The 24891-nt window shown below is 40.8% G+C and overlaps 1 protein-coding gene across 3 annotated transcripts in view; it reads right to left on the bottom strand.

Moving 5' to 3' along the window:
• Positions 1–24891, bottom strand: part of MINPP1 (multiple inositol-polyphosphate phosphatase 1) — a 113027-nt gene that overhangs the window by 4176 nt on the left and 83960 nt on the right. The window contains exons 6-7 of one of the 3 annotated variants that reach the window (XM_088464664.1): positions 20913–20967; positions 702–793 (exon numbers count right to left, since the gene is read on the bottom strand). The exons of 1 other annotated variant lie outside the window; for it this stretch is intronic. In XM_088464664.1, the coding sequence (XP_088320790.1) occupies positions 702–793; positions 20913–20967 (147 nt within the window). The remainder of the gene's footprint in view (positions 1–701; positions 794–20912; positions 20968–24891) is intronic. One more of the 3 variants, XM_088464666.1, reaches the window with a different exon arrangement.

Raw genomic sequence — 24891 nt, 5'->3', positions numbered from 1 at the left:
CTCTCCCTTCACACTCCCGCCCGCTTCGCTCAACTAATGCATGCCACCTCTCTTGCCAACTGATTACTTCCTCCCACTCCTGCATCCGAGATTTTGCCCGTGCTGCTCCCTACCTTTTGAATGCTCTCCCTCTCCCTATCAGACTCTCCACCTCTCTACAAACGGGCTCTCAAGACCCACTACTTCATCAAGGCCTTTCAGCACTCATCCTAACCCACCTCATGCTCTTTCCTTCCTATCTTCCCCTTCTGTGTCATGCCTGTCTGTCTGCCCCTCCCCTTAGAATGTAAGCTCTCATGAGCAGGGACCTCTTCCCTCATGTGCTTCTCTTTACATTTTCTCTACTCCCCATTAGGGCACCTAACACGGGACCGCCAACTCCCGGCAGCTTATTGTGAGTGCTTTAATCACTATTTCAGCAATGTATATAAGTCGTGTCCTTGTCCTGCACTGTAATGTACTGTAAGTTACTTGTTTCTTGTTCACCTATTAGTTCTATGTACTATGTAAGGCACTGCGGAACACTTGTGGCGCCATATAAATAAAGGATAATAATAACAACTCCACACAGTTAGGGCCGTAGTGGGAATCGAACCTACAACCTCAGTGCTGTGTGGCAGTAATGCTAACCATTACACCGTCTGTGCTGCCACAGTATGCTGCAAAGTAGTGGTCCGATCCACGTCAGCAGTGCTTTGTACCTCACACACTCTGCCCCCTCACGGACAGACAGATCAGAGTAAGGGGTGTATTGCATAGTGGCTGCCGGATCACTGTTTACTCTCCTGCTGCACTGTAAAGAAAGAGAGAAGAAAGGACCCCAACAAATGAGGCACACCCCAAACAGAAAAAAACCACAGAATTATATCATAAGAAAAAGAATATATATATGTAATGAAAAATCATTAAAATTTCAAATTTATTGGTATTATTAAAATCAGTACTAAGTCTATAGGCACTATTCTTTACAATACTGCTATTACTCCAGGGAGCACCCCCTGACTGTAACATATCCCTATTACATATCAACCTGGAATTGCTATACTCCTGTGCGACTGTTTTTCTTTCTCCGCCCTCTGCTTCCCCTATTTCCCCTCTTTCTTTATACAGTACTCTCCTGCTGCCACAGACTGTAAATCATAAATTCCGTATTCTTCACTGCAGGTCAACTCAACCTTCCCGGGGGACCACCAAGGAGGTTCTGAGCAAAGACAGTGATTTTCTGCAGTCACTGTGACTGCTGTCATTGCTTAGGAGCCTCTGCTGTCCTTGCTCATAGGCCCCTTGATGGTTCCCCAGCAGCCTAATCACAGGACGATTCAGAGATGGATGGAATTGCAGAGCCGCACACAAGTGGCTGTGCAATTCCATCCATCTAATATGCTAATGCAGCAGGAAATGTCTGTAGGAAACAGACACCTCCTTACTGCATCAGCAGTAACACCATGGGATCACCATCGCAACTTCAACGCGATGGTTGCTTCATTGGCCAGGCTACGGAAGCTTACCACAGTTTGACCAGGTCCTGGTCACTTGCAAGGCTAGGAAATCTGTGCCCGCCGATGCAGACCCTGGCCTGAGCCCTCCCGAAAAAAGGGGGCGACATGCCCCATTTTCAGGAATGGTGGCCAGCCATGCCCCGCTCTGCCCCCCAAATGCCACAGCATGTCAATCACGCTGCGGTTTGGGGGGGCCTGCGAGATAGTAGGACCCGTTCTGAACATGCGCAGAATAGAACCTGTGCATGCACAGACCCCAAAACAAGTCTGAGATACTACAGTAAGTATAAGGATTTAGTATAAGTGTTAAGTAACAGTATACAGCTTTCATTGGAAATGTAAAACATATAGATGTGCCCACAAACATCTATCCTCCGTGCACTACAAGTTGCGCGACAAAGCGGGAGCTCAGTATGACTTGGTAGCGCAAAGCATCTTTTCGTGCAATCTTTTTACCTTTAAATGCGTCTTATTCACACAACGATGCAAATAGAGATCATTTTAATCAGAAGAAGCTGATCGTGCTATGCAGTATGCCTATGTTCTCTGAGCAAGTGTGGGTGTATCTGCATGCGACAATGCTATGTTAAAGTGTCAGTGGCTGTAACCGGCATGGCGCGACTCGAAGGGCTGTTTAACACACCAGGAGGCTAGGATGTATGAGGACCCATCTGTACTGATAAAATGTGTGTTAAACATATTATTTGTTAGCACAACTAATTTAAGGCCAACACTATCACCTTCATAGAGCCATAAAATAAAGCATTATGTAAAAGTACAAGGTGACACAGCATTATAGGTTATTCTTGGCACTCTAATGTGTATCCAGCTTAAGTATAAGGATGTATTGTAAGTGTTATGTACCGTAATCTACAGCTATCACTGGAAATGTAAAACATACTGATAAAATGTGTATTAAACATATTATTTGTTTGCACAACCAATTTAAGGCCAACATTATCTAATCACCTTCATATATCCATAAAATAAAAGCATTATGTAGAAGTAGAAGGTGACACAACATTGTATGTTATTCTTGGTACCTTAATCTTAACATATATTGATTACTCGTTTGATTAAATATAATTACAATAAAATGTACAGCCATATTTTGTTATCACTAGCATGAACCTATTGACATCTGCTTAGTTAAAATAGTATATTCTAATACGGTTGAGTCTCCTATATAGAAAATGTTTGGACTAGAAGTATTTTGTATGTGGGATTTTTCCGTATTTTAGAATATGTGCATACCATAATGATATCATGGGAATGGGACCCAATTCTAGACATGGAAATGCATTTATGTGTCATATACACCTCATACACAGCCTGCAGGTCATTTTATACAACATTTTAATAATTATGTGCATCAAAGTTTGTGTACATACGTGAAATTAATTTGTTTCATATACACCTTATACACACAGCCAGAAGATAATTTTATACAATATCTATATAATAAGCATCAAAGTGTGAGTGCGCGTCTGTTTGTCTCATCTTACAGCAGCCGCCCTGGGAGTCTTAGCAGAGTGCCTGGCAGGTTCAGGAGCAGCTCTGCACTTGATACATTCAGACTGTAGCATACAGCATAATCAATCCACAATATTTGATCCTGGCAAAGCTTAGCACACAGAGATTACAAACAGTAGGGGAGATTGATGGCAGCCACATAGTGACACTGTGGGTGGGTCCCCTTCTGTCCAGGAACGGGACTCCAATCCCGTAATTTCCCCCCTGATGGCAGCCCTGACAGACATGGTCTTCAATGTTGGTCTGCAAAGTGATTTCAGGGGGTGATTCAGCAAACGGAGATCCTGGTCTCTCCAGTTCACCCCCCCCCCCCCCCCCCCCAACGGCAGCGTCACACCTCAGTTTTCGGAAACGGAGGTAGTTGCCGCCTCCTCCTCGGACAAAAATGGCAGCAGACTGTCAGTCCCCGACAGTCCCAAGCATTTTGTATATGGGAGACTCAACCTGTATTACAATATACTATTTTAACTAAGCAGATGTCAATAGGTTCATGCTAGTGATAACCGCACGCCAGACTGCGTGTGGGATTGCTGACCCGTACTGCGCATGTGCAGCATTTAATCCAAAATTGCAGAACTCCCAGTGTCTGTAAACTCCCAGTAAGATCAGTGTACCAAAAGTGAATGCAGCAAACTTTGATTTCCAACATTGCTGCATGCCTTTGTTATAACTTCGACAGCTGGACAGATCATTGTCAGACATGGAGATGCCTTTTGGGCCAACATGTGTCTAATTTGTGAATGCTGACTCCCATACTGGTGCTAGTGTGTCCACATTAGGATGGAACATATATTCTCAACATTTTACTTCTACAAAAGTCTCTATATTGATACAGCAGCCTACAACACACTGTAGTTTATCATTATTCCCCTTATATAGTTACAAAGATTTTATCTTTAGTCTGAGATACTACAGTAATGCTGGGTACAGACTGACCAACATATTGGCCATTCAATTGAACGGCCAATATATTGTGTGCGCGTCATCCAGTGTGTACAGACGATATGTCTGAACGAGTTCGCTCACAGACATATTGCGTCGGCTGTGTAGCACAGCCAATGGCAGGTATATCTGCACAACGCACTGCGTGTACGGGCGGTCAGGTGGCAGTGGGTGACTGACACATCAGGCCTTCGATTGTTAAGAGTGTATGCACTTACCAATCGCCAGAAAGGACAGCTGATCGGCCATATGGCTGATCTGTCGTCCTAATGTGTATCCAGCTTAAGTATAAGGATGTATTGTAAGTGTTATGTACCGTAATCTACAGCTATCACTGGAAATGTAAAACATACTGATAAAATGTGTATTAAACAGGTTATTTGTTTGCACAACCAATTTAAGGCCAACATTATCTAATCACCTTCATATATCCATAAAATAAAACATTATATAGAAGTAGAAGGTGACACAACATTGTATGTTATTCTAGGTACCTTAAACTTAACATATATAGATTACTGCATTGATACAATAAAACGTGCAGTCATATTTTGTCATTGCTAGCATGAACCTATTCACATCTGCTTAATTTTAAAATAGTATATTGTTATACAGGTTGATTCTCCCATATGCAAAATGCTTGGGACTAGAAGAACTTTGGATATCGGACTTTTCCGTATATTGGCATATATGCATATCATAATTATATCATGGGGATAGGACCCAAGGCTAAGCACTGAATGCATTTATGTGTCATATACACCTTATACACAGCCTGCAGGTACTTTTATACAACATTTTTAATCATTGTATTAATCATTGCAGTGTGACCAGGAATATGTATTGCCTAGGTTTGCGTGCAGTGCAGCAGCAGACTATCAGTGATTGACAGTCTCCTGCAGTTTCTGGGCGGGGAGGGGGCAGCAACAGCCTAAGTTTCCTAAAACAGAGGCGTATCACTGCTGTTGCGGGGGGAGTGGAGAGGCCAGGACCTTAGTTGTCTGACGGAGATTTCCTGGCCTCTTTTACTCATCTGCGGTGGCCGGCTTGGATGACCCCATGGTCACTCAGCCAGTCAAAGGGATCACAGATGATCCTTGGAGGCAGCTTGGATCAGTAATGCATGCAGGAGACGTGACGCCTCCGGCTGCATTACCATATTACAGCTATCGCAGCTGCTAACATGTTACCAACTGCGATAGCATATCCGTCCGTAGCTGAATCACCCATGTTTTGCAGTGATTCCTTAAACTCAAGTGATTTGGGAAGATATACTGATTTATGTTCTGTAAGTCAGTCTGCTCCTTATATACCCCATTCCAAACAGTATGAGAATACGCTGCCTGCACTGTCATTTACTCCTAATTTACATAGTCATCCAGGTTATAGGTGAGGACATTGAAAAAATAAAATATAAAAGGCTGCAGGTGTACTTCAGGGTTCAGTCTTCAACCTGGGCAACGCCAGGTATCCCAGCTAGTTTGTAATAATTTTATGCCTTAAACAAGAGTTGTGTACAATAAACCATAATAAAGCAAATGTGTCACGAGCTCAGTCGTGCTCAAAAAGTTCCATATTTCGAAATATACAGTATTTCTGAATGTGTGCATATGGAAAACTCATCCTGTACTACATTTCATTTTTTGATTTATTCTGTAAGTGGGCACCGTTCACAATTAGCAGCACTATTTCATATTTACGGACATTGGCATAAGACAGAATGATGGGCTACAGGAACCACAGCTCTGCTTATCGTAATTTTTGATAAAACATAACACCATCTAAGGATGCCATTATGTATACTTACCAGTCCAGCAGACGTCCGCACCGGTTGGAAGTAGTGTCACACATACATAGTACAGATTCCAGTGAAAATATTTACTAGGCATGCAGAGTTTATAGGGATTAATGTATCAAGCAGTAAAAGCAATGGAGAAGTGGACTAGTGAATAAGTTGCACATAGCAACCAATCAGCTTCGAGGTAGCATTTATCAAGTGCATTCTACAAAATGGTAGGTAAGAGTGGAGAGATGCCCATAGCAACCAATCAACTTCTGATACATCAACCTCATAAGCTCACACATGATCTCTATAGAGATTATGGCATTTTTGGGTGACACTCGAATTAAGAGATCTAACACCGGCAATAGACAGAAGCCTTTCACCAATGCGTTACACTCCTGGTATTGACTGATCACCACTTTGCTTGGGGGCCCAGCTTTTCGATTGACATTGGGAGCTGTTGATTGTGATTGGTCCCGACCCGCAGACTAAAATAAAACATTAAAGGGGTAAATTTGGTTGGTTGAAATGGGCTTTGCATGCACGTTTGGCCAGAGTTGGCAACTCTGGGAAGTACTAAGGCAAACCCGCTAGAAATCTGCATGCCACACACAACTTTATTCGTCAATTGACCAACAGAGCAAACATAGGGCCCTTTACATAGAACACGCAGAAAACTTGCACCACAATAAAAAAACAAAAATAGAATACCAAACCAGAGGTGTGTTTCTGTGCGAACAGCTCTCCAACCTGCTGCATGTCTTTGTTACAACTTCGACAGCTAGACAGATCATTGTCAGACATGGAGATGCCTTTTGGGCCAACATGTGTCTAATTTGTGAATGCTGACTCCCATACTGGTGCTAGTGTGTCCACATTAGGATGGAACATATATTCTCAACATTTTACTTCTACAAAAGTCTCTATATTGATACAGCAGCCTACAACACACTGTAGTTTATCCTTATTCCCCTTATATAGTTACAAAGATTTTATCTTTAGTCTGAGATACTACAGTAATGCTGGGTACAGACTGGCCGACATATTGGCCATTCAATTGAACGGCCGATATATTGTGTGCGCGTCATCCAGTGTGTACAGACGATATGTCTGAACGACTTTGTTCACAGACATATCGCGTCAGCTGTGCAGCACAGTCAATAGCAGGTATATCTGCAGCCATATCTGCACAACGCGCTGCGTCTACGAGCGGTCAGGTGGCAGTGGGTGACTGACACATCGGGCCGCCGATTGTCGAGTGTGTTATGCACTTACCAATCTCCAGAAAGGACAGCTGATCCGCCATATTGCTGATCCGTCGTCCTAATGTGTATCCAGCTTAAGTATAAGGATGCATTCTAAGTGTTATGTACCGTAATCTACAGCTATCACTGGAAATGTAAAACATACTGATAAAATGTGTATTAAACATATTATTTGTTTGCACAACCAATTTAAGGCCAACATTATCTAATCACCTTCATATATCCATAAAATACAGCATTATGTAGAAGTAGAAGGTGACACAACATTGTATGTTATTCTTGGTACCTTAATCTTAACATATATTGATTACTGCATTGATTAAATATAATTACAATAAAATGTACAGCCATATTTTATCATCACTAGCATTAACCTATTGACATCTGCTTAGCTTTAAAATATTATATTATAATACAGGTTGAGTCTCCCATATACAAACTGCTTGGGACTAGAAGAACTTTGTATGTGGGATTTTTCCGTATTTTGGAATATGTGCATACCATAATGATATCATGGGGATGGGACCCAATTCTAGACACATAATACATTTATGTGTCATATACACCTTATACACAGCCTGCAGGTCATTTTATACATTTTTAATAATTTTGTGCATCAAAGTTTGTGTACATAAGTGAAATTAATTTCTTTCATATACACCTTATACACACAGCCAGAAGATAATTTTATACAATATCTATATAATAAGCGTCAAAGTGTGTGTGCGCGTCTATCTGTTTGTCCTTTATGCACGCCCAGAGTTTTGTACCTAGCTCCACCAAATTTGGCATGGTGGTGTAGTTTGATTAGGATTAGGTTTTTCCTAGGGCTGAACTTTATCACGGTCATGCACTGTTGCAAAATCACATTAAACCGGGACACTCTTAAATTACACAGGTTCTGTGGCTGAGTGGCTGGCTTCATACACACACTGTCACACTCTCATCTCTTCCAAAGTGCTGTGTTATATCACTTTTCTAACAGCCGCATACATGAAATACGAAGTTAGTCAGCCCTCTGTGTTTGCATGATAAACATAAGACATTAAACAGTGTGCATTATTAGCATTTCACTCACTGTCTCATCTTACAGCAGCCGCCCCGGGAGTCTTAGCAGAGTGCCTGGCAGGTTCAGGACCAGCTCTGCACTTGATACATTTAGACTGTAGCATACAGCATAGTCAATCCACAATATTTTATCCTGGCAAAGCTTAGCATACGTAGACTACAAACAGTAGGGGAGATTGATCGCAGCCACATAGTGACACTGTGGGTGGGTCCCCTTCTGTCCAGGAACGGGACTCCAATCCCGTAATTTCCCCCCTGATGGCAGCCCTGACAGACATGGTCTTCAATGTTGGTCTGCAAAGTGATTTCAGGGGGTGATTCAGCCAACGGCAGCAACACGCCTCAGTTTAGGAAACTGAGATAGTTGCCGCCCCCTCCTCGCCCAAAAATGGCAGCAGACTGTCAGTCACCGACAGTCCCAAGCATTTTGTATATGGGAGACTCAACCTGTATTACAATATACTATTTTAACTAAACAGATGTCAATAGGTTCATGCTAGTGATAACCACACGCCAGACTGCGTGTGGGATTGCTGACCCGTACTTCGCATGTGCAGCATTTAATCCAAAATTCCAGAACTCCCAGAGTCTGTAAACTCCCAGTAAGATCAGTTTACCAAAAGTGAATGCAGATATCTTTCCCGAAATTGTTATATCCCTTACAGATGTTGCCGATTTTGCTTTCCCAGGAGGATGAAAAATCTTTGTATAAAACATTTAGGGAATTTATTTGGAAGAACAAACGACCTCGTATTGGCTTATTGAAACTCCAGCAAAATAAGGCCAATGGAGGGGTTAACTTACCTAACTTAAAATTATATAGTCATGCTGGAATCTTAAGATATATCCGAGATTGGATACACAGGACTGATTTATTTACTGACTCACAGATGGACCAACTCTTTTTACCTGACCAACATATATTGGCATTCCTCCATTCCCATAAGCAGGAGATTTCTGAGGATATTGTTAATAATCCCTTACTGATGGTTACATTGGTAATACACTAGAAAACAACGAAATTTAAACTCACACCACTCTCTTTTTCTCCCACTACTACTAAACCCTGAGTTTCAAAACGGGGAGGCTTCAACGCCCTTCTCGTCATGGTCAGATAGGGGAATACCTTATGTTCGGGCATTGGTCGACATCGAGAACTGTAGACCCTATCGGGTGGCGGAAATGATGAATACATATAATTTACCTCATTCTCATTCTTTGGCAATGTACCAGGCACAGCATTATGTGAGCTCTATGATACGTGTTTTCTCTCCAGAAGATTGGTCCAACTCTTTGGACCTACTATTGAATAGACCTATGGGAGGTAGTGGAGTGATTTCCCTTCATTACAAAATTCTTCAGACCCCTTTAGATCATTCAAAAATCTCTACGGGATTATCTATTTGGTGTAATATCTTTCCCCATATCACTATGGAGGGTTTATTGAGCTCATTTCTTTATTCCCAATCAGTACTTTCATCAAGCATGTATAAAGAGATGTTTTACAATATTTATCATAATGGGTATTTTCCCCCCCACCGCAGGTTCTTGATGGGATTGTCCGATGATAGTAGATGTGCTAAATGTGGGGCTTCTGAAGCAAATTTCACTCATTGCATGTGGGAATGTCCCCTTATCCGCACATTCTGGTCATCGGTTAATAGATTCGCATCTAGATGTTTGGTCAGTTACCTCCCATTGTCAGCGGAGTGGGCGATTTTGGGAATTTTACCACCACATGTTTCGGGTACGAGAGATAGTAAAAAAATATTATTGATTATATCTGCGGTGGCTCGTAAATGTATATTGCAGAAGTGGACCCATGCAGATCCCCCGTCGGTCTCTTTGTTTAGGGCTAAATTATTTTTTGCTTTTCAAATGGATTGGCTAGAGACTACACTACATAAGGAGGCTAAGACAGCAGAGTTTTTTCAATTATGGGAAGGCTTTATAGACTCCCTTACGGTGGAATTACGTAGTAAAATCCATATATGCTTTAGACATACCTCTTGGTATGAAACAAGAATTTTACAAGATGATCCGCCTATTGTGTTTCAGGCCACGGGTTAAGAGGGAATTTGCCTCTAGTTGGATTTTGGATATTTTATTATCTTTGGGGGGTGTGTCTGCTATGTCTGGATTATTTTTAAGAAATAGGTTTTATTTCGGGTCTGCTCAACGAAGAAAACAATATACATATTATTGATCTAATACCATTTGTATGTTATTGTCATTAATTAATCTTTTTTTTCTATGTATTACTTGTCAATACTATCAACAGCTGTATCTTTGTTATACTATTGCTCTGATGAATAAAAGAATTTAAAAAAAAAAAAAAGTGAATGCAGCAAACTTTGATTTTCAACATTGCTGCATGCCTTTGTTATAACTTCGACAGCTGGACAGATCATTGTCAGACATGGAGATGCCTTTTGGGCCAACATGTGTCTAATTTGTGAATGCTGACTCCCATATTGGTGCTAGTGTGTCCACATTAGGATGGAACATATATTCTCAACATTTTACTTCTACAAAAGTCTCTATATTGATACAGCAGCCTACAACACACTGTAGTTTATCCTTATTCCCCTTATATAGTTACAAAGATTTTATCTTTAGTCTGAGATACTACAGTAATGCTGGGTACAGACTGACCGACATATTGGCCATTCAATTGAACGGCTGATATATCGTGTGCGCGTCATCCAGTGTGTACCGATATGTCTGAACGACTTCGCTCACAGACATATCGCGTCGGCTGTGCAGCACAGCCAATGGCAGGTATATCTGCAGCCATATCTGCACAACACGCTGCGTGTACGGGCGGTCAGGTGGCAGTGGGTGACTGACACATCAGGCCTTCGATTGTTAAGAGTGTATGCACTTACCAATCGTCAGAAAGGATGGCTGATCCGCCATATGGCTGATCTGTCGTCCTAATGTGTATCCAGCTTAAGTATAAGGATGTATTGTAAATGTTATGTACCGTAATCTACAGCTATCACTGGAAATGTAAAATATACTGATAAAATGTGTATTAAACATATTATTTGTTTGAAAAACCAATTTAAGGCAAACATTATCTAATCACCTTCATATATCCATAAAATACAGCATTATGTAGAAGTAGAAGGTGACACAACATTGTATGTTATTCTTGGTACCTTAATCTTAACATATATTGATTACTGCATTGATTAAATATAATTACAATAAAACGTACAGCCATATTTTGTTATCACTAGCATGAACCTATTGACATCTGCTTAGTGTTAAAATAGTATACTGTAATACAGGTTGAGTCTCCCATATACAAAATGCTTGGGACTAGAAGAATTTTGGATATCGGACTTTTCCGTATATTGGCATATATGCATACCATAATGATATCATGGGGATGGGACCCAAGTCTAAGCACCTGCAGGTAGTTTTATACAACATTTTTAATCATTGCAGTGTGACCAGGAATATGTATTGCCTAGGTTTGCGTGCAGTGCAGCAGCAGACTATCAGTGATTGACAGTCTCCTGCAGTTTCTGGGCTTGGAGGGGGCAGCAACAGCCTAAGTTTCCTAAAACAGAGGCGTATCACTGCTGTTGCGGGAGGAGTGGAGAGGCCAGGACCTTAGTTGTCTGACGGAGATTTCCTGGCCTCTTTTACTCATGTGCAGTGGCCGGCTTGGATGACCCCATGGTCACTCAGCCAGTCAAAGGGATCACAGATGATCCTTGGAGGCAGCTTGGATCAGTAATGCATGCAGGAGACGTGACGCCTCCGGCTGCATTACCATATTACAGCTATCGCAGCTGCTAACATGTTACCAACTGCGATAGCATATCCGTCCGTAGCTGAATCACCCCCTCTGTTCTGCAGTGATTCCTGAAACTCAAGTGATTTGGGAAGCTATAATGATTTCTGTTCTGTAAGTCAGTCTGCTCCTTATATACCCCATTCCAAACAGTATGAGAATACGCTGCCTGCACTGTCATTTACTCCTAATTTACATAGTCATCCAGGTTATAGGTGAGGACACTGAAAAAAATAAATAAGGCTGCAGGTGTACTTCAGGGTTCAGTCTTCAACCTGGGCAACGCCAGGTATCCCAGCTAGTTTGTAATCATTATTATCATTGTAATAATTTTATGCCTTAAACAAAGGTTGTGTACAATAAACCATAATAAAGCAAATGTGTTACTAGCTCAGTCGTGCTCAAAAAATTCCATATTGCGAAATATACAGTATTTCTGAATGTGTGTATATGGAAGACTCAACGTGTACTACATTTCATTTTTTGATTTATTCTGTAAGTGGGCACCGATCACAAATAATAGCACTATTTCATATATACGGACATTGGCATAAGACAGAATGATGGGTTACAGGAAACACACAGCTCTGCTTATCGTAATTTTTGATAAAACATAACACCATCTAAGGATGCCATTATGTATACTTACCAGTCCAGCAGACGTCCGCACCGGTTGGAAGTAGTGTCTCACACATACATAGTACAGATTCCAGTGAAAATATTTACTAGGCATGCAGAGTTTATAGGGATTAATGTATCAAGCAGTAAGAGCAATGGAGAAGTGGACTAGTGAATAAGTTGCACATAGCAACCAATCAGCTTCGAGGTAGCATTTATCAAGTACATTCTACAAAATGATAGGTAGAAGTTGATTGGTTGCTACAGGCATCTCTCCACTCTTGATACATCAACCTCAAACTCACACATGATCTCTACAGAGATTATGGCATTTTTGGGTGACACTCGAATTAAGAGATCTAATACCGGCAATAGACAGAAGCCTTTCACCAATGCGTTACACTCCTGGCATTGACTGATCACCACTTTACTTGGGGGCCCAGCTTTTCGATTGACATTGGGAGCTGTTGATTGCGATTGGTCCCAACCCATAGACTAAAATAAAACATTAAAAGGGGTACATTTGGTTTGGTTGAAATGGGCTTTGAATGCATGTTTGGCCAGACTTGGCAACTCTGGGAAGTACTAAAGCAAACCCGCTATGAATTTGCATGCCACACACAACTTTATTCGGCAGTAGACCAACAGAGCAAACATAGGGCCCTTTACATAGAACACGCAGAAAACTTGCATCACAATAAAAAAACAAATAGAATACCAAACCAGAGGTGTGTTTGTGTGCGAACAGCTCTCCAACCTGTGCAGCCTTAATGATGATGCAAATAAAAGGGGCACAAATCACCTGCAGCAATATGGCTGATACAAACATGGCTGAAGCAAGTTTTGTGGCTGTATTCACTAATTACCTGGTAAACTGTATAAAGACAAAACACAAAAATGAAACACAAAATTCCATAAGATACCCCAAAGTCCTCCAAAATAGTAAAAAAAAAAAAATTCTCTCTCAGTCTACACCGGTGCACACTTCTTCCACATAAACCCACTACAGTGCTTGTGTTTGAACAATTTGGTATGTATTTATACAAGTTTGATGATGGACAATTGCATGTGATGAAATCTACCATTGGGAAAACTATAGGAAGTGGATTTCATCTTCTGTCGTGTTTCATCGGGTTCAAGCATACATTTGTCTGCGGAGTCTAGAGTAAATGTACTGTCCGACAGAGTTCGCGATACGACAACGCAATGGTTAATGCCATCAGAACTAAATAGACAAACACGCTTATTAGTAAATCCGGGAGTTTGAGTTTAAAAATGTGATGCGAATCCCATGGCTGCCCAGCGTGTTTTTTAAGAAGTCAAACTCAATTCACAGTAAAATTACCCCTAATTTTTGTATTACAATGTATTATTTTAGCTAAGTGGATGTCAACAGGTTCATGTTAGTGATAAGAAAATATCGGTGGATGTTTTATTACAAGCAATTATATATTTAATCAATACAGTAATCAATAATTGTTAAGATTATGCGAACATTGGTAAATTGCAGCAGTACTTTCTGTAGTGCTGTAATACAGTATATGAAGTTTTGCTGCTGGAGAGAGATGCATGGTAAATAGACCCCTATTCCTCAAAAAGAGAACACAAAGCTAACGTGGTGTCCAATTAGGAATTTGACATGGCAGTTTGTTATAAATGAGTATTTTTATTTTATTCAGCAAAAAGTACCATGCAACTAGTCATCTTCATTATAATGCATTCCATTTTGCAGACAGAACAGTAGAAATCTCTTTGCCAACATGAACTAGGGAAATGTTTGTGTATGCAGTAGCAGGTAATACTGTAAAGCTGCTTTGGCAGACCGATAGGAAAGCATTATAATAAATTATGTAATATGCCTATTAAACATACTCAGTGAGTGAGATCTACTATACATACACCAAAATAAGGCACACCCAACTTTATACTGTATGTATGCTGCCATCGAGTCCAAATCTACGATTCAGATTAGTATCTACCTTGCATCTAGTGCCACTGTAGTTACTGCACTTGCAGCAACTGCATTCTCTGCATATTCCATTGGTACTGAATTGTAGACTGAATTCTGAAAAGCAACCAGCTAGAATGGAGATGACACAAACTGCTATCTCTCATGTGGTACATGTCTTATGGACTGAAAACAAAACTTCAATTATTTTAACAAAGCGTGCAACAAAAAGATTTGTATAATTATACTTTTATTGCGTTCAAAACACAACTGTTTACACATTTAATGCTTCCTAAATCATCTGTGACTGGAGAGCTATTTATTAGTCTGATAAGATAAAGTCTATAAAGGGAAGATATGAAATTCTTAGACTGCACATCTATGATGTACTGAACTCAAATCAATAAAACTTGTAGCGAGACAGTAACGTTTAATAAACTGTGTGTTCACTATTCATACTGCGATCAGTGGAAGTATATTCTCTTCTAGCTAGGTCAAGCCGGCAACATTACTGGACAAAATGTTCTGAACCCCACCAAAAACATACATCTAAAATGATCAGACAGTATAGCTTACTATACACAGTGGAATCAGTATTTATTACCGCCGGACCTAAGACCGGCGGATGAAATCCAGATGGCGGAAGGCCAGCAGATGAAGATCCCAACTATGGTAAGTAAGTATCCTAACCTCCCCTAGTGCCTAACCCAAGCCTCCCCCCAGGAGTGCCTAAACCTAACCACTCCCCCTCGCACCCTAAACTTAACCCTCCCAGAGGGGTGCCTAACCCTAACACCCCCTTCCCCTAACCTAACCCTATCCCTCCTGAGGGTTGCCTAACCCTAAGACTTCCTGGGAGTCCCAAAACCTACCCCCCGCGCGGCTATGAGCTCCCGACACCCGGCTAACCTATGTTCGGTATGCCAAGCGTCAGGATTTCGGTGTGGGGCTAATAATAGGCATCGGTATTTAGACCCCTATCATTAATTCCATGCCGGGATTTCACTATCGGGAAGCCGGCGGTCGGCATTTTGACTGCCGGCTTCCTGACTACATCCCTACACAGCTACAAACATCACGTAACACTGTAGAAATAAATGTGTGAATACTAATAAATATGAAGCTTCTACTAGCTTTTATTTGGTGCGTTTCGTAGCACCGTACATAAGGGTAAAAACAATCATATTACAAACTGTACGAACTGGTACAGACAGGTTTACAATTTACATATATACATAATTACATTGAGAGAAACAAAGGGAAAAGGGCCCTGCTCTTGAGAGCTTACATTCTAAACAGAATAGGGAGCAAAGTTGTGGAATACAGAGGCTAGAGAGTTAGGATGAGGGATGGGTGGCAGGCTTGTCTGAAGAGGTGGGTTTTAAGGGCACGCTTAAAATCTGAGGCTGCATGCCAATCTGATTCAGTGTGGGAGGGCATTCCAGAGGTTTGGAAGAGTGGGAGAAATCCACAGGACTGGAATGGAATGAGGTTACGAGGTAAGTCAGCAGTCACTGGCAAAGCAAAGTGAGCAGGAGGGGAAATGAGGATGGAGGGGTAGGTAGAAGGAGAGTGTTTTAGGTCTTTACAGAGTTAAATTCCTCACATTCCTCTGCAGAGCAGTGGAGTCAGAGCGATGAGAGAAAAGGAAAATGAATGAGGAAGCGGAATTAAGGATACTGAAAAAGGTCGAGGTGGGTGCTTGACAGGCCAAAGAGGAGTAGTCAAGGGGGGCGAATTGAATAGCACTGGGAAGGAGTTCCCGAAGCTGATCAATTGAACACGCTGTGCCCTGCACTTAGTTGGGAGATGCCGATTACCACGCCATAAACCGGTTGTTAAGTCACGGTAACCAGCATTCTCCGACTTAAGTGCCGGCCGTGAGGGGATTTTGGTTGGAGGAAAGGAAATCGCATTGATTTTAGAGATGGTCAGATTGAGGAAATGTTGGACCATTCAAAAAGTAGAAAACAGCTATATAGAGTTTTTGTTTAAAAACAAAACAAAACAAAAAAAAAATTAAATTATTTTGCATAAATCAAGTATTACTCTTAAGCTTGGTACACACCTGAAAGATATATCTGGAGGTGACAGTTGTTCATACACACTGAACCACCATCATCTGTCAAATGGCATAGGTCCTGCTGCCCGAGGGTCACGTCACGCCCCCCTCCCTGCGGCCTCTGTCAGCCGTCCGTCCGTACACACAGCATGATGAGCAGATATATCTGCCATCGGCTGTGCAGGACAGCACAGCCGACGCAATATGTATGTGAACGACGTCGTTCACAGACATATCGCTGGTACACACTGGCCTACGCAAACACAATATTTTGGCCAATCAATTGATCAGCTAATATATCTGTCAGTGTGTAACCAGCATAAGTTTTACCCTCAATCAAGATCATTGAGAAGTCCTAGTACAAAGGAACAAACGCAGTGCCTTAAAGTCATTAGAAACGTAATCATTGTAAATAATTTTTTTTTAAATGGTTAGATATTTATGGAGGAATTTAATCAGCCGTGGTAAATTGCCACGTGCTAATTGATCCTCCGGGGCTATTCATTTAGCCCCGAAGGCAACACGCAGGCTGCACTTAACGGGGATTTATTTAAAAAAGAAATCCCCAATAGGCTGTTAACGGGTGAGGAGACCCGGTTAACGCATAGATCTGCAAACTTATCACGCATTCTATGTGTTAAATCATTAATTTAACGGGTATTAAAAAGGGTCTCGGGTGAAAAAGGAATTCAATTCCTTTTTCAATACCTGAGGCTATTCAACAGCCTCAGGCATTAAAGCCTGAGTCTACCTCCTTTTTTCACCCATTAAAATTAACAGGCTAATTGAGTTCAGCCTTTAGCATGATCATTTTACTATGTAAATGGTAGGATCAGTTCCATCTGCAGCCGTGGTGGGAGATGGGGTGGTCATTAATGCTAAGTAAGGGACAAATATGTGAGCTGTAATACAACCAATACAGACACTTAGGGGCTCCTTATGCATTAAAGATAATATCTAGATAATGTATTATTTCCTCTATATTCATATGTTCTATACTACTAGTATAAGTGCTTTAAGAGTTAAAGGGGACCGTTCACATTGATTGTCAGTTACAAATTGTAAGGCTTGATTCAGTCACCTGATTATGGCAGAAACCCTCCCATGCCAAACACTGCACTATTGTGCTTTGTCACAGTCCATATTACTTCAAGATTAGCAAACATGATTGATAACTGTGCTCAGCAACTCAACAAACTTACATGTGTGTATAAACCTATGTGTATTGTTATCATATATTGATTGGTAATATATCACGCAATTTCCAGGTGACCCCTTCACTTAGTTCAATGATTATACGTTACACTAACTGTTTTATGAGCCGAAATAAAATAAAAAAAAGAATGATGCAACTATGTAACAGCTTTGTTACGTAACTATCCACTAAAATGAAGACTAATCTTGGATGATAGATATATATATATATATATATACACACACACACACACATATATATACACACACATACATACACACACGGTACAAAACTCCAAAACCATTAGTGTGATCACATAAGGGTTGTGAATATTTAAAGTGGCCCCATGCCAAAATTATAGATAAGTTGACTGAATCAAGTAGTCCTGCAGGGTCGTGACAGAAGGAAACCTTCCTTACAAAGCAGCTGAAAATGGAGAAAATACACCATGTATGTAAAATCCACATTTGTTCTTTTCCAAAAAGTTCGGTTACACACGTACAATAGTTAAAAGAACAACTTATCTGAATGAACGCGATAGGTTAAAACTCTCAGATGAATCATGAGAAAGACAGCATTTCTTTAGTACAACGATTAATTGGTTATGGCTAGCTGGTTATTACCATGTCAAAAGCATTTGGTGTGAGCTTGGCATTAGGAGATGACCATTAGTTTTTCTAAGTACCCTATACAGCTGGAATGAGGATAAAAAAGAAAATAAAGGGCTTGGAGTAAATTTACTAAAGGTCGGTTATGGTTTACAACCAAAACCGAGCTAAAATCAACTTTTATCGATGTTGGATTGCTGTCAAAAATTTGACTATTTATCATCCGTCGGGTTTCAGATTTAATTAAAACCAGACGTCGATGTCAGACCGTTTTTGCAGCTCTAAATGCTGTTCGTTTTTGAACTTTCAGTTCAAAACAGACGGCAAATAGAGGTGAAAAAACTACGGCAAACACGTCCAAACAGAAGCACTGCACAGATCACTATGATCTGTGCAGGCTTCGGTACGGTAAACCTCTAATAAAAGGGTTAGAAATTATAATTTTTTTTAATTGCGTTGGGACACCCCCAAATAAATTAACAGCCCTAGGCCTCTCAGCCTGGGCCGGTATGGGAAACTAGGGGGTAAAAAATGGTGTGAGATTCACCGTATAACCAGCACCGGGCTGAACCAGCCAAGGGGCTAATGACATAACAAAAGGAAAAAACAGTGCGGGGTCCCCCTGCCATTCCATTAACCAGACCCAAACTAGTCAGCCCAGGGCTGGAGTTCCTTGGAAAGTGGGGACCCAAAAAATAAAATGGTGGAGCACAGATGAACAAGGTGCTTAATTCTCTTCTACAAACTACTGAAGAGTGCTGTCAAGAAAAATCATAGACTTTGCCCTTGTGCAGTGATTATTACAGCAAAAACCAACAGTGCTCCTCACTTTCCCTCTTGTGTTCCCTTGTCTGCCGATATCTGTTTGTACAGAAAGTAACTGCATCCTTCATATGTGCAGAGTATTCTATTGCTAGGTATCAATTTAAATTGCAGTCAGTAATGTTTAACTAAACAAACTGTACCTATGTTTTTGTGAAATTGGATTGTATCATTATTTTCCCTCTGTATTGTTACTTAGGGCCTGATTCAGAGATAGACAGAAACGCTGTCGCTGCTGTGATCCCATACACATACACAGCGGGTGAGCGAAAATATGGTAATGCTTCAGCCGAGATATGTCAGAGACACCCACTTGCGGCATCTCAAGTCTGCTGCTTGTGTACAAAGACCCAACCATCGGATGCCCATTGGTCTTCTGAGTAACCCTATGGCTGGGCAGAATGAGATGGAACTAAGGGGTCTATTTATCAAGCAGTGAAAAGCGTGGAGAAGTGAACCAGTGGATAAGTTGCCCATAGCTTTGAAGTAGCATTTATCAAGTACAGTCTATAAAATAATAGGTAGGAGCTGATTGGTGGCTTTGGTCCACTTCTCCACACTTTTCACTGCTTGATAAATAGACCCCTTAGACACCAGAGCTTTAACAACTGCGTACAGGATCACAGGCGGTGACAACCCGTAAAATGGTCCTGTCACACCTGTGTCTTAGTCGCTACCGCTCATAAATGGTCCCCGACAGTGGACAGAGATAGGATTCAGGAATAGTAAAGGGGACAGTGGGGCAGATAGGATTCAGGAATAGTAAAGGGGACAGTGGGGCAGATTTTTTTTCACCTTTTTATATGGGTATGTGTTTTTCACCATTATATGGGCATGTTTTTTCCCCCTTTATGCGGGCATGTTTTTTTCACCCTTATATGGGATGCACTGTCTAATATATAGTGGAAACAAGCGCCAAATAGTGTAATAACATTTAAAGAAGTTTTAGATCACACAACACACACATATATATTAAGTGTACCGTGTTGCCCTTTCACACAGGCTTATAGTATGTGGTCTTTTTGGGATGTCACCTCTGGTCCCCCATAAAGGTCAGGCTAATTGAGATCACAGACTCTCACCGGGCCCAGTACGTATAGAGAGAGAGAGAAAAAAACACTAATTGTGTAGCAGTAAACACAGTTTTATTACACAAACAGGAACACATATATAGAAATAATTACATTAAAAAAGATTTCAGAGGGCTTATCTGATAACTGGCCTAAGTCAGTAAGAGCAGGTCACTCTATCCTCTGTATGTGTTCCTGTGTGTGTAATAAAACTGTGTTTACTGCTACACCAGGAGTGTTTTTCCTCTCAAGAAACATTGAGGACCATACAACAAAGGTCACATCTGGGAAACTTCGAGCAGCCACGGTTTGAATTGGGAACATAGTGTTATAAAGTCGAGTCATTCACACAGAGATAAGCCTCTGGGACTATATACATTTGTGGATAGCGCTGTGATCAGTACCTGTAAAATATAAAAAAAAAAATATATATATATATATATATATATATATATATATATATATACACACATACACACACACACACACATATATTATATATATATATATATATATATATATATACACACACACACACACACACATGCACACATACATACATACACACACACACACACCATGCAAAAGGCGGCACTCGGAATCGATTAGCTTGACACAGGCAGTAATTTTCAATCAACGTTTCGAGAGTTTAATATCTCGTCATCAGGATACAAGGAGTAAAAACACTTACCTTATAAAACCTTTCCCCATGTGCAACGCCGGCCTCCAGGTACAGATGACGACGCCTACAAATGACGTCATCATACCGTTACCCATGGCACAGCTGACAGTAATCAGCACAGATACAATGTTACAGTGCATAGTCAATACAAAAAACAATCATACATAGTGTCAATAATACAAATAATTTGAGACTATAGTATATGAAATACATAATGGCACACTAAAGCTGGCCATCCACTATACAATTTTCTGTCAGATATCTGTCCAATCTGGCTGGTTGGACTGAAAACCTGGTAATGTATGGGAGCAAATGACAATCATCCATTTCCTCACAAACACTGGAAAATAGGCAAAAATGGTTATTCAGACAAATTGGTTAAAACACACAAATGTAATCAATTTGCAAATTTTTTTGTCCTTTTTTCAGTGTTTAAAACCATATGATCAACTGTCATTTGCTCCCATACATTACCAGGTTTTCATTCCAACCAACCAGATTGGACAGATATCTGACAAAAAATTGTATAGTGGATGGCCAGCTTTATACTTGATCAAATAACTACTGCAGGTCACAAAAATTCTAAGTTTGGACGACCTGAAAATAAATCACCTCAGTCATACCATTTATAGGCATTATTATAGAATAAGAAACAAAGCACAGAGCAATATACAGCTTAGATCATACAAAACAATGTAGACCTGCCGTCTCATTCAACCTCTTCCGGAATATCCGTTGTGCTTCACATCTTAGTAATTTCTGAGAGTGATCACCCCGACGTATAGATTCTGGTACATGATCTACAATAACGTATCTGAGAGTGGATAGGATATACCCCAGGGCCGCAAAGTGCCGGGCAACAGGTTGATCACTCATGCCTCTTTCAATGGCCTTCTTAATCGAAGATCGATGCATAGCCATCCTTTCATGGAGTGTTCTTTCCGTCTTCCCCACATAACTTAATCCACACTGACATGTTATTAGGTACACTACATAACGGGTTAAACAAGTTACCCTGTACCTAATAATAATATTTTTGCCACTGTGGGTATGATTAAAACTAGTTCCTGTCTGCATGTAACTAAGTCAAACAACCCAGGCATCTATAACAACCCGACTTTGGAACAAAGTGAACAATCTGATTTTTGAAACCTAATGCATGCCTGTAATATCTCGTCTCATAACCCAATCCATAATTGTCAGTCTCCTAGTAAAACAGGGCATAATATCCACCTCACGTAGATTTAAAACACTGTTAGACTGTACAATTGGCCAAAGTTGTTTGACAGTCTGTCTCACATCATCACTACAGGGATTGTAATGGTTAATCCAAGGAAAGCGTTGTTTGCCTTTACCCTTTACTGTGCTCATCAGCAACTGTTGATGAGGAATCAACATGGCTCGTTCCTTGGCCTTGATCATAGGCCCCTCATCGTAACCCCTTTCTAAAAAAATGTTGATCATGCTGTCAATATTTAGTTCAGCCACTAATGGATCACTGCAGACCCTCCTGGCTCTAATGAATTGCGAAAATGGTAGACTATATTTGCAGGATTTGGGATGGAAACTATTGGCATGCAATAGTGTATTTCCATCGGTGGGTTTTTGAAACAGCTACATCTAAAAATGTGATAGTGTTCAGACTGGTGTTATAGGTGAATATGACAGGACTTGCTGAACTATTGCGAGTCTGCATCAATTTCACAAATAATTCCTCTGGACCTGTCCAAATCAAGAAAAGGTCATCTAACGGGCGGAAGCCTTAATGTGTCGAGATACACTCCTTTCTTTGAAAAACATGTCCTGTTCGGCAACCATCATATAGGCACTCGTGTACAATGGGGCCACATTGGACCCCATCGCACACCCGGACACCTGTAAGTAGAATTTTCCATCATAAAGGAAATAATTGTTTTAAAATCAACTCAAGAAGTTCTATAAACAAATTTACATAAGGACCCTTATACATTCCATTTCCTTCAATCAATTTTCTCACAGCCCATAACCTTCATTATTCGGAATGAGGGTATACAAACTCGATATATCAATGCTACAAAGCAAACTGCCAGCCGGTATGTCCTCAATTGTAGCCAATAAATTAAAAAATGCAGTTGTATCAAGTAAAAACCCAGGACTATTGACAATACAGGGCTGCAATACAGCATCTAGATAGGTGGACACAAGCTGGAACAAAGATCACCGGGCTGCTATAATGGGGCACTCTGGTGGATGGACCATACTTTTATGTACCTTGGGCAGTGTACAGAGCAGTGGAACCACTGGATGCAAAGGTATTAATGCATTACACACATCAAGGGTTAATACAGTTGTCAATTTCTTAAGGAATACACATGTGGGATCACATTCCAACACTTTATAAACAGTTCCATCTGACAGTTGTCTCTATTTCATCCTTATGCGCAGCCAAATCCTGTATAACAATGGCCCCGCCTTTATCGGCGGGGCAAATTACAATATCAGCGTAATTAGATAAATCCCTTAGTGTATCAAGTTCGCCTTTAGTGATATTACCATATTTAGCTGCTCCAGATGATGGATTCATCACTGATGTTAATTTATGGTCAAGCATACAACTAAAGGTCTAAATTGATGCATTATTGCAGTGGTTCTCAAACTCGGTCCTCATGATTCCACGCAGTTCACGTTTTGCAGGTCACCCAGCAGGTGCACAGGTGTATTCATTACTGACACATTTTAAAAGATCCACAGGTGGAGCCAATATCTCACTTGTGATTCTGTGAGGAGACCTGGAAAACATGCACTGTTTGTGGTCCTGAGGACAGAGTTTGAGAACCTGTGCATTATTAGATGCAGGTTCAAATGTACTTCGCTTTTGCAACTTACGAACTTGTTTAGGGATAATATCATTACAAATTCTACTTTCCCTTTTCCCCTGACCACCCTGCGTGTACGTGTACCTAAAGGGGTACCCGGTCTCACACCATCACATGTCATATTGCCACCAGAGTCGCTAGTAGTAATCAGTTCCTGTGAAGAATAAGAACCAGTCCCACGGCGAAATGCCTTATATCTTTGATATCTTACCCTACCACCAAACTCTCTGCTATTATTGCTGGCCCAATGATAGACCCTATTTTGTTCATAGTCCAAGTTGACTTAAACAAATTTCTTCTTTTTGAAAGCAATCAAATCTTTCTTGTAATTAGCCACCTGAACAGACAGCTTTTCCATCCAATTAGTTGTACTGTCACTTTCAAATGACATTTTATGCAAACTCTCAAACTCACTCTCGGGCCACTGTTAATTCTCTAGAGCAGGCCAGGCCAACCTGTGGCTCTGCAGCTGTTGTGAAACTACAAGTCCCAGCATGCCCTGCTATAGTTTTGCTATTAGGGAATGCTGAAACTGTTGCAGGGCATGCTGGGACTTGTAGTTTCACAACAGCTGGAGAGCCACAGGTTGGCCAGACCTGCTCTAGAGGCTTCTTCGATCACCAACAGCATCAAATCAAAGCTGCACCCATTTAGTAGAGTAATCCAGCGTTTACAGAACATCATATTAAATTTACCAATCGTTGGTGCATTTCTTATTCGAAAGCCCCTAGGGATGTGTTTTTCTTTATAATAGTCACTCAATGTAATGCCGTAATATAAATAATCTCTTTGTGCTTTAACCGTAACCAATCCTTATATAGATGCACAAGGGATTTCAATTCACCATCATCAGTAACTTGTTGATCAAATAAAATAGATTCAGCCTCTGACTCTGAAAAAGTCAGGGTCTTGCCTTGCATCTCTATAGCCAGATTAATGGTCTCAATATCAAACCCAGTCACCATATCGTGCACATCAGCCATATTGCCAGATATAGCTGCTCCTTCAATGACTCAGGGAAAACAATGGTATAATCTTGTGGGTGCTTCAGCATAAAGAGTTACTAGCCTGCCTTGCAAGCATCTCACCATATATATATTATACATACATACATACACACATACATACACACA

This window comes from Taudactylus pleione, unplaced genomic scaffold (assembly GCF_031769625.1).
Source record: "Taudactylus pleione unplaced genomic scaffold, aTauple2 ptg001745l, whole genome shotgun sequence".
NCBI classification, from domain to species: domain Eukaryota; kingdom Metazoa; phylum Chordata; class Amphibia; order Anura; family Myobatrachidae; genus Taudactylus; species Taudactylus pleione.
The sequence above is the reverse complement of the archived record's forward strand: the minus strand, read 5'-3'. Positions and strand labels throughout refer to the sequence as shown.